Consider the following 15,804-nt stretch of genomic DNA (forward strand, 5'->3'; position numbering starts at 1 on the left):
ATCCCCGCCGTGATCAATCTTCCACCAGAAAGTAGGCCTCTGGTAGCAATCCTTGCTAACGTACCAAAACTCAAACCCTCCCAATTTGAAAACAGTGAAACTCTTAAAAATAAAATTTTACACTGGCTGGTCCACAATTGTGGCTTCCCCTTAAGTGGTGCAGGCCAAATTATTTCAACTCAAAGGGTAGGATGGGTGGGTCCAAGTAAAAAGGAAATAAACGGGGACTGCGTAATAATAAATTATAAAACCACCGAATGGGCGCGTGACTCCATCTTGAACGCACCCATCCCCTCTGATAATGAATACAATACAACCCTGTTCCCTTTGGATTATTTTTATAGAAACCTGGTGGGGTTTAAGACTCCCGTGCAGAATTTCAAACATCCTAGAGCAACTAATACACCTTACCCATCTGCACAGCAGGCACCTGTACAATTAACCGGGTACCCTTCCCACCCTTTGTATCCCCCGACCACTCATGTATTTAATAACCAGCATGTTCCACAACCACCTATGGAATTGTACAGAATGCCTAACCCAAACTATCTTAATTACCACAATACAATCGGGTCTGGAAGTAACATCTTTGGACAATTCACTGTTCCAACATCTAACAGATTCCAGATGTTCAACCCTCTTGATGAAAACGATTGACTGCCGGATACATCTACTGGAGAAAGTGAAATCCATATAAACACCTCTGCTCTAAGTCTAAATAATCCAACCACGATAGCCGACCCCAACCGCACATGCCCGCCTGAAATCCCCCCTGCAAATGAACCCTCCATAGAGAACCCCACAATCAACCCTAACGACATGGCAACGATAGTTAACAGCACCTGTACTGTTGTAAACCATCTAGGCGATCAAATGTCATCGACAGCCACAACAGAAATCATTCCATCCCATGTATCCAGGGAAAGTTCACTGAGGGTCATCACATGGAATGTAGCGGGCCTAGCTTCCAAGGTAAACACACCCGTATGGGATGGCTTTCTCAAGCAAGGCTATGACATCATATGCCTTCAAGAAACGTGGGACAGAGCAGAAGTACATGTCGAGGGATATTCCTCCTTTAGCGTGCTGGCTGTGGCTTCGCAGGCTGGCCGCGCCAAGGGGGGGTTAGTGACCCTGCTATCTACAACATTGACTGAGTTTTGGGTCAGTAGCCATGTAGTCTTGGGAGATTATGCATCCGTTTTGCGCGTGACCCATAGTGGACCTAAAGATCTAATAATCGTGAACTTTTACAATAACATCGCCAGCCACAGCCAGGGGTTGTTCATCTCTGACATCGAGCAGGCTATTGACGCAATGTTATCAAGCTCCCCTAAACCAGCGATAATCTTGTGGGCCGGAGATTTTAACATCAAAACGTGCTCCTATGCACTTAAGGGGGCTTGTGGCCATAGGGAGAAATACTCTGGAAGGGAAACTACCAGCGTCTTCAACCACTTCCCACACAACATCCTAGGAAGTGCCTTGAATAACCTACTGGCCAAATATGATTTGGAACTTCTTGAATGCAATACGAATGCTAACAATGTTAGATGCCCGACATTCCACGGAAGAAACAGCCAATCATTTATAGACCACATTATCGTCTCCAGCTCTGCAACGTATATAAATGTGTGGGTAATCGAACAAACGGTCAGTGACCACAACAGTGTATCTGTCGAATTACTGGGCTGGCCGTCAAAAAGGAACTCTCACGGCCAACCTATCCAGGACATCTCCGTAGGAAGACCAAATGGGATGAGGGTGAAATGGACAAAAGTTGACCCTACCAAAATTGTCACCAACGTAATCATTAATTGCTACGGAGAAGTGGAGTACTATTTATCCCCAACACCATGCCCAGAAATCTTGCTGTCTAAATTTCTAATCATCACACAAATTGTTGAGAAATCATTGACAAGTAAATCACGGGAGCCAAGAAAAGTTAAGACAGCGTGGTTTGATGATAACTGTGCCCAGTCACTAAAAAGGCTAAAAACCTCATTAGATACAAAACCGAGAGACCACTGTAAGATAAGGGAAGACCGTCACAACTACAAAATCGCCCTGGCTACTCGGAAGAGAGAACTACAGGACGAGGCATGGGTCAAATTAGATCAGGCAGCGGAAACAAAAGATCACAAACTCTTCTGGGACACTGTAAACAGTCCGTTCTTAAAGAATGACAACATCCCCGAACTTACCTCGCATGTCAGCTGTCAAGATTGGATTATACACTTCATTGGGATTTTTAACTCTGATTGTTCAGATCCTAATGTTTTAACTGGAATGCCAATTAATTTTAAATGGGAGAAATTATTGTTTACAGTATCTTTAAATGAGGTGCAGGATGCTATAGAGAAAAGCAAGGGGGGGAAAGCCCCGGGCCCAGATGGGGTCCCTGTGGACTTTTTTAAATCTAAGATTGACCTATGGGCGCCTATTTTAACACGTTATTTCAATGCTGCTATTGAGAATGAACTACCTACCTCATGGGGTCAATCCATTTTGGTGCCTCTTTTTAAAAAAGGTTCAAGGGCTGAAGCACGTAATTATCGCCCAATTTCTCTTTTGGACTCGTCATTAAAAATACTGAGTCGCGTGCTTCTGGGAAGATTAGAGTCCTGGGTTGAGGACAATAATGTCCTATCACCCATTCAGTACGGGTTCCGTAGGGGTATAGGAACCATGGAGCAGTGTGTGAACCTTGAGCTTATCATCGGCAAGTACACAAGAGCAAAGGAAGGGCATTTGTTCATGTGTTTTGCCGATCTAAGCTCGGCGTTCGACCTAGTGGAACACACACTGCTCTGGCCAACATTACTCTCTATGGGCGCACCCCCCGAAATCATTCACTTGCTGGCCAGAATGTACAGTAGCCTATCAAGCAAAGTTAGATTTGGACCAAATGGAGAGTGCACCCCCTTTTTTAAAACAGGTAGAGGGATTAGGCAAGGGTGCGTTCTCGCACCTTTGCTGTTTTCCCTTTTTATAAACCAGGTCGATCAGTCCCTACAAGAGTCCTATGCAGATGCCCCTATGATAAATGGCAAACAAATACCCGTCCTCTTATACGCGGACGACGCGGTCCTGATTTCCAGGACCGCAAATGGGCTCCAAAAGTTAATTGACAAATTTAATGTTTTTATTAAAGGCAGAATGCTCAAAATTAATAAGGGTAAGACTATGACTATGACCTGTGGGAAGAAACTAAAGAAAAGTAAGTCATTTTTCCTTGATGGGGATAAACTTGAGTCTGTGCAACATTTTTGTTACTTAGGCATTACTTTCTCTGGGGACGGGAGATGGGCAGACGAGCAATCTTGCATAGGCATGAAGATGATTAGAAACACAAACTGCATCTTCAGATTCGCCTCCAAATTAGGGGGGCGTAGAATAAGGGAGATGATCTCCATTTATAACTCCAGGTGCATGTCCTCTGCCCTTTATGGAGCAGGGATATGGGGATATAATTCCCAGATCGCCCTCTCCATTCAGCAGGAAGAAAATAGGTACCTTAAACGCCTATTATGTCTTCCTGCTTCAGCCTCCAACGAAATTACACATAGGGAGCTGGGCATACACCATGCCACAGACTTGATTGCACTACGTCCCCTCTCCCTTTGGCGTTCTATCTGGGCCAAAGATGAAACCAAGTTTACCCAGGAATTAATTTTAGACTGTATTAAACTGGACCAGCACTTAAAAATCCCCTGGCTAAAACACATTTTTCACTGGTATAATTCCCTCTTTGGACAGGATATTTTTAAAGATACCCCAACAGAATTAGTTTTAACGAAGCGTGACCTTAAAACCACCTACATGGATCATGCTGAAGGGATTAGAATGAAGGGGTATGCTACACAAAGTACTTTTAATCTGTACCTGGAATACAATTTAAATACAGGATTCCCATCATACCTTACATTCGTCAGTATTAACTCCCATCGTTTCGTTTTGGCACGCCTGAGGCTGGGTATAGCCCACCATCTGGTGGCCTTCCCTACTATAAAGAAGCCGGGGTCTTGCCCGTGCCCATGCGATGGGAAATCGAAACAGAGTATCTGCCACTTTTTACTATTTTGCAACTTTTACACTGGTTTTAGAAAATTTTATCTAAAACAATTATTTTTAGAATACAGTACGTATGATATAAGAGCTGCAATGCAACTATTGTTTGACCCTTCGTCCCCTAACATATGTTATCGTGTATCCACTTATGTTCTTAAATGTATTAGGCACAGGAAATCAATTATCATATGATCGCAGTTGGAAAAGACACCTACTGATCAATTGTGAGCTACTGTCAAACCTTATGCATTTCTCTTATACGTGAACTCTGGTTTTTATCATGATTTTAGACCCTGTATCGACTGTTCCTTTGGCTTGTACCCCTCTGGACTTATACCTTTTTAAATTTCTTGTATATATTTGTTGATAAATATGTAACAGGTTTTTACAGTTAATGCACTTTAGTTACTCTGGCATATTTTTGCACATATTATTGCACTTTATGCCCAGTTCAGGCCTTTCTTTGATTGTATACAATTGCTGCTAAAATACGTGAGAGAAGTTGTAGACATTGCACTTTAGTTATCCCTTGCATAATTTGCACACACTATTGCACTTTATGCTCAGTCTAAGCCTCTCCTTGACTGGTACTACCTCACTTAGCAAGTTTTGCACTACACTTTAAAAATTGCTGCTAAATATAAACGTCCCCCTTTTTTTGCATATTTTGCACATATTATCGCACTTTAGGCCTGGAATAGGTCTCTTGTTTAAGTACCACCAATTTGCATGTTGTATCAAACGTTAAAAATGGCTGCTATCTACAAGTGATTATCCCATGGTACATTGATGTGATATGTTTTGCATTAATTTGCTGATTGCTGCTAAATGCTATGTCCAATCCTTGCTTATTTTGCACACATTACTGCACTTTTCGCCCTGTATAGGCCTCTTATTTAGTATTATTCCTCCCGGCATGCCTTGCACCAAACGTGTAAACTGACGCTATATTTAGTGATTATTTTCTCTTCCAGATTTTATCTTGATTGCCTGTACTAATGCAATTGTTTTAGCAAGTTTCATCATTCTTTATAAAAGTGACTTCAATTGTATTTATGAATGTTGCTATATGGTTGTATTTATACAAACCGAATAAAGCATTTTTGAAACGGCATATAGCCAGGTTCTGAGCTGGGATGGTGCAGTGAGATAAATAACGGTGATGGATCAAGCCCTGATCTTTGGACTGGGTAAGAGTGGTCTGCTTAATTCAGACACTCTGTTCATCACCACCCCCTTTTCTGAATCGCAATAATATGCGAAGCCCTCGTGTCGTCTCTGTCTTTCTTTCTTTTAAAACTTTATGGTATGATAACACGCAGCCAGAAAAAAGTTCACATCTTGGCGGCGGGCTTTCCTTAAAAGCATCACTTACACACCTATGCACAGCACCAGGTATTCAAAAGCAGGCGTGGAGCACCACACAACAGCTGATCACGACAGCTAATGCTTCTAACATAAATGACATTATAAACAAAACACTCCCATCCATACACAATAGTTTGGGTAGCCTTTTAAATGGGAGCCCAGAACAGCCCGCCAGGGCCCCATCAGCCGTATAAAGAGATATTTCAATACTACAATACAAATCATAGGAGGATAGAGGCTTAATGACCTAAATTAAGTTGTGTCTCTCTTCCAAAGAACAATTTAAACCGTCTCAATTGAAAGTGTGTTTACCTTTTATAGCACCATGCTAAACTTTACTTTCACCCGATTCCGAGTTTGATAAATCAGCAGATGGCCAAATAAAACACAACCTCGTGTTGACATACACTGGGCCTTTACACATGGCCGATTTTGTACGTGACTCTGCCCTCCCCCCTTTCACTCTCCTGCACGTCTCATAACGGTAAGACCGGGAAGGACTGTAACTGTCAGACTGCTTGGGGCCAACATCCGGCATCTCGCCTTTCAGGTGACTTACAGTTTGCCAACAAACGGGAAACAACGGGGAACTCACAAGGAACAATGATGTCGTGGCACCATTTAAAAGACCAGGCGGAGAGTCCGTCTAGTTCACGAGCAGTGAACCTGAGGGAGGTGATGGCGTGCTCCGGCCCAGCTGTGCTCATCCTGTTCTTGCAGGCTGCTCTGAAGATGCCTGGAGCCTCGTTGGCCCAGCGGGTGAGGCTACTTTCTCTTTCCCTCACGATTCCTCTTCATCCCCCTTTCTACATTTCTCTGCCTTTCTTTTGACTCGTGTGTGTGACACCCGTAAACCATCGGTTATAAGGTTTAAAATGCAACTTATTTTGTTTGACCTTGGAAGGATTAATGGCTGAGATGGACTCAAAACTTTGATTTGCTCGTCGAAGATAGACCAATCTATTTCCCCGTGCAATCAAACCTTTCCAGCATTAAATTGCATTGTTGCCATATGTTTTAATAGTCACACTATTCAATCACGTAAAACCCGGAATGTAAGAACATTTAAGCTGTAATAGAAACCGATCATGTTAGGGGCATCAAATAGAGCAGTTGTCAGGTCATTATTACCTTGTTATGGAAACGTTACTCATTCCTGGAGAAGTGTTAGAGAAAAAAATAACACTGTAAACTGTAATTTTTTGCCTCTGCACGTGCCCTGCTGGGAGAACTATAGCTTTAACCCGTTAAACAAATGTTTGAATATCTCCTGAAGTCTTGTCCCCGCTGTGTAGACATGCACACACTAAGCAATATGGCAATATGTCGAAGGCTAGGTCTTAAAAACATAGGGCAGACTTACAAGCACCTTGAGCTGCCAGTACGTCACTTTTTGTGATGCACTGGCAGCGCCTTTCTCTGCCCCATATTTACATGGACAGGAAAAGCCACCCTGCGTGACTTTTCCTGTCTTTGCAAATACAGCCCCTTTACACGCAGCACTTTGCATGAATAGGGTGTTTCGTGGGTGTTGCTGTGGGTTTTCCCGTGCAACACCCATGGAACCAGACACATCAGATTTACGAAGAATCGTAAACCTGGAAATGCGTTAGTATGCTACGGCACCCTAAGGGTGGCGTAGCGAGGTGCAATGAGGAGAAATGTTTTCATTTCTCCTTGATTTTTTCTTCTTTCAATGCGTGCTGCATTGAAATAGGAAAATGCCTGTAGTGATGGTGTTCGTGCAGGAAGGTGCCCCTTGCTTCACGAAAACAATCCCCACATGACGCAGGCATCCTTGCACCATGTGCCGGCACATGGCAGCTGTTTGTGCACCAGCGCAGGGGAGAGCACAGGAATGCGACATATCATTGTAAATATGTCACATTCCTGTGCTCTGAAAGTGCTGCAGTGTGGCGCAGCTAAAGGGCTTGCGGTGCAGCGCTGCGGCACTTGCTTGTAAATCTTCCCCATAATTGTTAACTTTAAAAGTTAAACTCAGACTCGAAGCCTGAACTTTGTCTGAAGATGTTTTACTTGAACACTAGGGGGCAGATTTAGAAGAAAGTGACTCAGTGAGGAACGCAAGCCAGCTGGCTTCGCCGCACTGAGTAACTTTCCAAGCACAGGGATGCAACATATTTACAACAATATGTTGCATCTCTGTGCTTCCCTCTGCGCTGGGGCACAAACTGCTGCCATGCACCGGCGCAGGCACCCTTGCACCATGGTGCAAGGATGCCTGCGTCGTGGGGAGATTGTTTTTGTTCAGGAAGGGTTCCCTTCCAGTCCAAAAACCATCTGAAATGCCATTTTTTCAACTTCAATTTGTGCTGCATTAGCACACATAGAAGTTGAAAGACATCATTGTTTCAATGATTGTTTATGTTCAGGAAGGGAACCCTTCCTGGACATACACAATCATTAGAGGTGATTTCCTTTTTAGGTTTTGCCTCGCCAAAAAGATGCGCTCTGCGCATCTTTTTCGGCGCAGGCGAAAACCTGATGAGAACTGTAGTGTGGCTTGGCTCGGCCCTCCTCATTCATTGGCTGGCTCCGTAAATGGAGCCTTGCCATTGGACGAGGGGCCTGTCCGTCAATGCCGGACCAGACACGGGGGCGTTCCCGACATTCTTTGGCTTTTGCCGACGTCACGCGACGCCGGGAACGCCCCCGAGTCTGGTCCGGCATTGCCGGCACTGTAGGGAATTGGACTGTAGGGAATTGGACGGACATGGAGCTCTCGGCTGTTGGGGAGCGAGTGTTTGCAGCGGAGGCACTGCTCAAGCGTCGGGTGCGGAAGGTGAAGATGTGTTAGATAGAAATGCGTCTCTCTCTTACACCAAACCAACACACGGTAATCTCTCAACTTCATGCGTGTTTCCAAAATACATAGGAATATGTCTGACTCCACTCATTTTCTGGTATGCCCGTCCTGAAGGCGTCTTGGGGCTGTAGTACTTCAGTTAAATAATGGCGAAGATGACATGGGCTGGGCATCTATAGAAGTCAGAGGACGAGAACCTCTAATGTACTTTGACCTCTGTGTGACACAGTGGCAGGGGTGGGAGGCGGCGTCCATTATGAGGAATAAAAGTAGTCTGTACTGTGTAATATGACGGGCCCGGCGGCGTCAGTAAATTAACGCTTGCTGGAGAGGTCTGGAAGTCACGTGCTCGACTTCAGACAAGGTTAACTCATCCTTCCATCCTTCATGGGTTGGTAAATTAAGCATTATTTGATACAGTAATATTAAGTGCTTGTAAACCGTGCAGAATGAAGTGCTACATCAGAAACTATATTTGTCACGGCATTGCACTTGGGGAACATGTTGCGTTGGAACACCGTCTGTGGAGTGCTGAAGAGAAGCGGCCGGGTGCGCTCCCACAGACACCCACCCACCTCCCCCTTCACGGTCTGCCCACCCCGGCCCCATGAAATTGCCATGTCACAGCAGACAGGCTGAGCGCGCGACCCGATAAGGTGCCAAGAAAACGTTTTCAGCCTAGATTTCTCTACCCTGGATTCCTCGGCGTGATAGCAGAGGCGCGACAGCTGTACCCAAGCGAGTTGTATAACGAGGTGACGTCAAGATGGACGGGGCGTTTCCACGTCACTGACTCGTTTGCTGTGCGAGCAGGAGAAAGACTTGCAGAGGAAACCACAGTCTTACTTCCGAAAAATTATCAAGGCACATATTTGATATTCTTGAACCAGCGGGGTCTCACGAGGCCAGCCGCAGAATTATCTGATATCATGCACATGTTCAGTAAGATCATTCTGCTACATGAACCCGAAAGCCACGATGTCACAGTAGTTGTAATAAACACAACAGGTGACGTTTAAAAATTGTCTCTGCACTGTCACATGAGAACATTCAGTGTTAAGTACACCCTGTGCTGCGAAGAGGGAAGGCGTCAAGTTCAGAACCTGCGTCCATCTTTATCAGTTCCAGGACACGTGCATGGCTGCCACAGATAAACAAATCGTCTATAGGCAGGTTGTGCGTGGATATGCTTTGCTCTGCACATAATGTGTCAGACTGTGGGCCACAAAGGTAAAAACAACACTTTAAAAAGATTAATAAGTGCTCAGTATTACCAACAGCTGCCGCCATTTTCGATGTTGGGAGGTTGGTGCAGTCTCCAATTCCGAACACATTGGGATACTTCTTGTGTTGCAGGGTCTCCTTGTTTACATCCACCCAGCCCCCAGCATCCGACACGGGACTGTTCGTCTCACGAGGCCAGCCGCAGAATTATCTGATATCATGCACATGTTCAGTAAGATCATTCTGCTACATGAACCCGAAAGCCACGATGTCACAGTAGTTGTAATAAACACAACAGGTGACGTTTAAAAATTGTCTCTGCACTGTCACATGAGAACATTCAGTGTTAAGTACACCCTGTGCTGCGAAGAGGGAAGGCGTCAAGTTCAGAACCTGCGTCCATCTTTATCAGTTCCAGGACACGTGCATGGCTGCCACAGATAAACAAATCGTCTATAGGCAGGTTGTGCGTGGATATGCTTTGCTCTGCACATAATGTGTCAGACTGTGGGCCACAAAGGTAAAAACAACACTTTAAAAAGATTAATAAGTGCTCAGTATTACCAACAGCTGCCGCCGTTTTCGATGTTGGGAGGTTGGTGCAGTCTCCAATTCCGAACACATTGGGATACTTCTTGTGTTGCAGGGTCTCCTTGTTTACATCCACCCAGCCCCCAGCATCCGACACGGGACTGTTCACCAGCACATCCGGGGGCCCCATGGGAGGAGTGACGTGGAGCATTTCATACTGTGCAAGCAAAAAAACTAAAGTATTTGTATTTAATTTGCCCCATCTGACAATATTCTGTCTAGCAACTGAAATATGGAGTCCATATAAGCTTCCACATCAACAGCCTTCTGGGTTTCCTCCTCCCTGCACAGCTGACCGGGACATTATCCAGTGGGTGTCACTATACACGGGCAGGCGCGTGCACACCTGTGCATGAACCCAACCCCCACGCCTGCCACCTACCTGCCTGCCTTTCCAAATAACTCCATTCAGAAAGCCGCAAAGAAATTTGTGTATACCAAGGCTTCGTAGTGTTAAATCCAGCTCATGCCTCTCTAATCCACCACGTGGCACTCCCGCCCCCTGTATCTTAGTCAGTATTTGTAAAGTGCAACTCTTGCAGGTTCCTGCTTTATCCCTTTGCAATGTTTTTCTTTCTTTCTTTCTCTTCCTCCTTCTTTCCTTTTTGTGAATTTTCCCCTCTCTTGCTCTCAGTAAATGTCTGATGCAAGAAAATAAGTGCCGGTCTGCAAAAATGAGCCTGTGGGCCCCACCGTCAACCACTGGTTCAAATTAAGCATTGCATGCAGCAGAAACATAAATGACAAAATACATAAATGGTGCCCTGCAACCAGTAATTGAACGGCTTCTCCCCAGAACCGCAGAAGTGAATCGCCTTCAATGGGGAACACCCACTCCTTAGCTCCAAGCAGTCAGTTTAACTTTAAAAGGAACCTTGTTAGACAAATACCGACATCTTTTAAAGAATCTCATCATTCATGAAGAGGGGCAAGAGATTATTTATTTATGTTTACAAAAAACATAAATAAAAATAATGTCAAGAGCAATGCCAATAGCTCTAACTTTAACAAAGGCAAAACCATTGCATTGTAAATGCTTGTTCTATGAATGCAGCACGTATAGAAAGAGGAAAAGAAAACGAGGAGAAATGTGTACATTTCTCCTCATTGCGCCTCCCTACGCCTTCCCTGGGAGGCATAGCATTCACACGCATTTCCAGATTTACGGTTCCTCGTAAATCTGGAATTGTGTCTGGTTCCTTGGGTGCTGCGTGGGAACACCCACAGCAACACCCATGGAACAACCCTTTCACACAAAGTGCTGCGTGTAAAGGGGCCATATTACAAGGACAGGAAAAGTCACTCAGGGTGACTTTTCGAGTCCTTGTAAATATGGAGCAGTAACATGCGCCACCAGTACAACACAAAAAGTGAAAAGCCTGTGGCTCAAGGGGCTTGTAAATCTGCCCCTCGGGGACTATGGGTATGCATCATGCAACACCATACAAAAGCTTGGTTCGGTGTGCACTTCAAAATTATTTTAAAGAGTTGTGTGAAGTCCAAATATTCTGTTTCTGACCAAGTACTTTACACCGCCATCAAGATATTGCAGGTCTGTTCCTAGATTTGGCAAGTTTGTGAAGCAAGGTACAATATGGACAATAACACAAAGTGCCCAAGTAACAAAGTGCAGTCAAGTGAAGAAATCAGATTGTTAAAGCACAGAGGCCGAATCCCAAAACATTACTGCTAGGCTCTATTACATGTATAAGTGGGGCAGTGTTTGGGGCAAACACCATTTAAAAATGTATTATGAAAGGCTTCTCGGGGTGGTAATGTGTGGCAAGAATTATCGTGTATCTTTGATGTGCTGCATTTTGTTGTGATGGTGATTTTTCTAGTGCTGTTGTATGTGTTGCATTGTTGTGTTGTGTTATAGCTTGCACTATGGTTGGTGTGCTGTCTTCTGTTTTATTCTTACTGTTTTGTTTTTGTGTGTCCTATTTTTTGTTGTGATGTTATTATGCTTTGTGATGAGTTATTTTATGACTGGTTGTATTTTACTGTTGTGCCACCATGAGCAGCATCTTCCATTAAAGTTCCAGTGACAAACAGCCATTTACCACTGTATTAGGTGGGAATATTGCTGTCTGCCATAAATGCCTCAACAATACATATTTTGTTGTAAAGGTATATGTGTAGTTAAGACTTGTAGGTTTTAGGGGGTGGGGGATGGTTTTAGTGCTCCGGGAGCAGGGCAGGGATCAGGGTAGTTTTAGGAGGCTGCACTTTAGGACTCAATGCAGGGGAAAGGAAAGGGGCAGTTTTCAGGCCTAGGGGGCAGTTGGGCTGGGGCAGCGGGGATGCGGGGGAGGTTTTAGGGGGTGTGGGGGCTAGTTTTAGGGCTCAGAGAGGGGAGCAGGAAAGGGGCAGTTTTCAGGTATAGGGGCAGTTTTTAGGGATCAGGGTGGGTGGGAAAGGGGTAGTTTTCAGGGCTAGGGGGCAGTTTTGTGTGCTCAGGGCAGGGATGGGGGTTTGAAGTCGTTTTTTAGGGGGTAGGTGGCCCGTTCTTAAGGCTCAGGTAGTTTACTGGGCTAGGGAGGTTAGACTACACCACAGGAGGGCTGAATTGTAGGGCTCAGGGCAGAGGGGCAGGGGTGTGGTCTTTACCACACATGTTCCTTTACCAATCATGTCTTTACACCATCTTGGGGGTAATTCTGCACGGCGGCACCATTCAGGGCAGCGTGCTAGGCGGCGAGAACCCAGGAATCTACTTAAGGCGAGCTGGGATTAGGAGCAGAAATCCTTGACCAGGCAAGACGCTTATTTCATGCAGAGCGCGTAGACCAGTCGCGCATTTTAGGCTTATAGCCTACACTCGTGTACATTTTTAAATTACCTGTTCTGTATTCAATTTAATAATTGCTTTACATCAGGGGTCTCCAACCAGTAGCTCGGGAGCTACTGGTAGCTCACCAGCACCCTCAAAGTAGCTCTCAGAGTTGAAACCAACCCAAGCCGATCTCAGAGATTCTGTGTATATTAAAGAAGGCAGCACTGCTCGTTTCATAACCTGTAAGAGTTACTGACAGCCAAACCAATGGCAGGGCCTCTTGATAACACTCAAACACACACTGTGTTGGCCTATCAATCAATCAATCAGGGATTTATAGAGCGCAATACTCACCCCTGAGGGTCTCAAGGTGCTGGGGGGTGTGGGGGTGGGGGATTTGGACAGCTGCGGTCATTTGAAAAGCCAGATCTTGAGGCTCTTCCTGAATGCTTGGAGTGTGGGGCTTCATCTGATGCTGAGGTGGAGTTTGTTCCAGGTCTTAGCCGCAATGTAGGAGAAGGATCTGCCTCCTGTTCTGGCTTTGTGGATGTGCAGGATTTCGGCAAGGCCTGGTCAGCGGAGCGGATGTTTCTTTTGAGGGCGTCGAAGGAGATTCTTTTGTTGAGGTATTGGTGTCCGGTGTTGTGGAGGGCTTTGTAGGTACGTGTGAGCAGCTTGAAGGTCACTCTTTCTTCGACAGGAGCCAGTGGAGGACTCGTAGGTGCTGGGGGATATGGTCTTGTCGTGGGATGCTTAGGACGAGTCTGGCTGCGGTGTTCTGGACTGTCTGGACTTTGTGGAGTAGAGATTTGTTGATTCCAGCGTAGAGAGCATCCCCGAGGTCCAGCCTGATGGTGATGAATGCGTGGGTGACGGTCTTCCTGGATTTGGGGGGGGGGTCCATTAGAAGGCCTTGCGGAGGGTGTTGAAGCATATGGAGGCTACTGCGTCACATGAACCATCCTTATTCACTTTAAATCTACCTAAGAAGTAGATTGGCCATGTTATACGCCCGGCTCCATCAGTCGCACCGTGTGTGACATCAAAGAATAGTAGCAGCAGTAACCAGGGCTGACCCACCAAAGGGTGTGACTGCACGAACTAGAGTGACAATGTGTTAGTTGGGAGCATGATCAACCAAAGAGCTGAGGAGGAGAGAGTATGCATCCAGGGCAGAGAAAGTTAGAAGTCTCACATTCAAATTTGTGTGGGTGTGTGACATTGTGTCCTTCCCTAATAAACAGTGTTGATTCCTTAAAGCTACTTCTAGTGTCAAAGACTGCCAAACATGTATGCTGGTCCCCATCATAAGAGTATTATCTCTGGCGCAATTTAGCCCGTTCATGGTATAATTGTGCCATAGCCTTAACATTTTCATCCTTGACTATTTTGTGCATACAAGTCCAGTAATTACATACCTTCTGCAATCACTGACATATAAAGAGCATGACTGGCCTGGTTTTAGCCCTTCCTGACAGAGTGGCAACCGCTTCTCCCATAATAATGGCCATAACTAATATATGTTGATAATCCAGCTGTGGCACAGTGGTAGCACTGGTTTAATGATGGGCATTTTTAGCATAACAGAGGCATTTGTAGTGTTATGGTGAGCAAGCATAGCCTATGATTCCAATACCTGGGTATTTGAAGCAGAATTTGTTCATGAGAGGTATTTTTACATGATGGCACTCAATGAAAACAAAAAACTGATGTTTAGCGACTGTTTATTTTCTAACAAAGAAAACTGATTTGATTTTAAAAAGGAAAAAATTGTTTTTTCAGAAAGGTTTTTCTTCTGGAAAATTGAGTTTGATTGCTCAAAGGGGAAGGTGATTTAGATAGAAAAATATGTATATTTGCAAAAACTAACGTACTAATGAAGACCAAATATTGCGATTCTAAAACACATATAAAGTTGTTAGCTGAATGCTAATTCAATTTGAGTTGGGGAGACTTACTCCTGTGGTAATACCCTTTGTGGCACACAGCATGTGATGAATTGAATTTTACATGATACAAGCATTTAATATTGATAAATGTTTCCCTAGCATTTTGCTGATAACTTCACCTGGAATGTTGGGGTGGTTACTACTGATAATTGAGCTTAGGGTGGTCACAGTGTAATGGTAATACATATCATCAGCATTTTACAGTTATAAAATATGCTAGTAGCTCGGCAGGACTTTCCTTGAGCAGAATTAGCTCTCACTACAGAAAAGGTTGGAGACCCCTGCTTTACATTTACCCTGTTTTTAGTGCCCCTTACTTGCTCTATAATCGTCTCCACACCGCATTTCGCGGGTCCTTCCCTCCTCGGTTTTCAATTAGGCAGCGCCATCTTGGGGGTAATTCTGCACGGCGGCGCCATTCAGGGCAGCGTGCTAGGCGGCGAGAACCCAGGAATCTACTTAAGGCATGCTGGGATTAGGAGCAGGAATCCTTGACCAGGCAAGACGCTTATTTCATGCAGAGCGTGTAGACCAGTTGCGCATTTTAGGCTTATAGCCTACACTTGTGTACATTTTTAAATTACCTGTTCTGTATTTAATTTAATATTTGCTTTACATTTACCCTGTTTTTAGCGCCCCTTACTTGCTCTATAATCGTCTCCACACCGCATTTCACAGGTCCTTCTCTCCTCGGTTTTCAATTAGGCAGCGCCATCTTGGGGGTAATTCTGCACGGCGGCGCCATTCAGGGCAGCGTGCTAGGCGGCGAGAACCCAGGAATCTACTTAAGGCGAGCTGAGATTAGGAGCAGGAAGCCTTGACCAGGCAAGACGCTTATTTCATGCAGAGCGTGTAGACCAGTTGCGCATTTTAGGCTTATAGCCTACACTCGTGTACATTTTTAAATTACCTGTTCTGTATTTAATTTAATAATTGCTTTACATTTACCCTGTTTTTAGCGCCCCTTACTTGCTCTATAATCGTCTCCACACCGCATT

The 15,804-nt window shown here is 44.9% G+C and overlaps 1 protein-coding gene across 1 annotated transcript in view; it reads left to right on the plus strand.

Moving 5' to 3' along the window:
* Positions 1–6,098: 6,098 nt before the first annotated feature.
* LOC147663799 (olfactomedin-4-like) overlaps positions 6,099–15,804 on the plus strand; it is a 160,823-nt gene continuing 151,117 nt past the window's right edge. The window contains exon 1 of the mRNA XM_086950196.1: positions 6,099–6,198. Within this exon, the coding sequence (XP_086806322.1) occupies positions 6,118–6,198 (81 nt within the window). The 5' untranslated portion in view covers positions 6,099–6,117. The remainder of the gene's footprint in view (positions 6,199–15,804) is intronic.

This window comes from Lissotriton vulgaris, unplaced genomic scaffold (assembly GCF_964263255.1).
Source record: "Lissotriton vulgaris unplaced genomic scaffold, aLisVul1.2 SCAFFOLD_1391, whole genome shotgun sequence".
Taxonomy (NCBI): Eukaryota; Metazoa; Chordata; class Amphibia; order Caudata; family Salamandridae; genus Lissotriton; species Lissotriton vulgaris.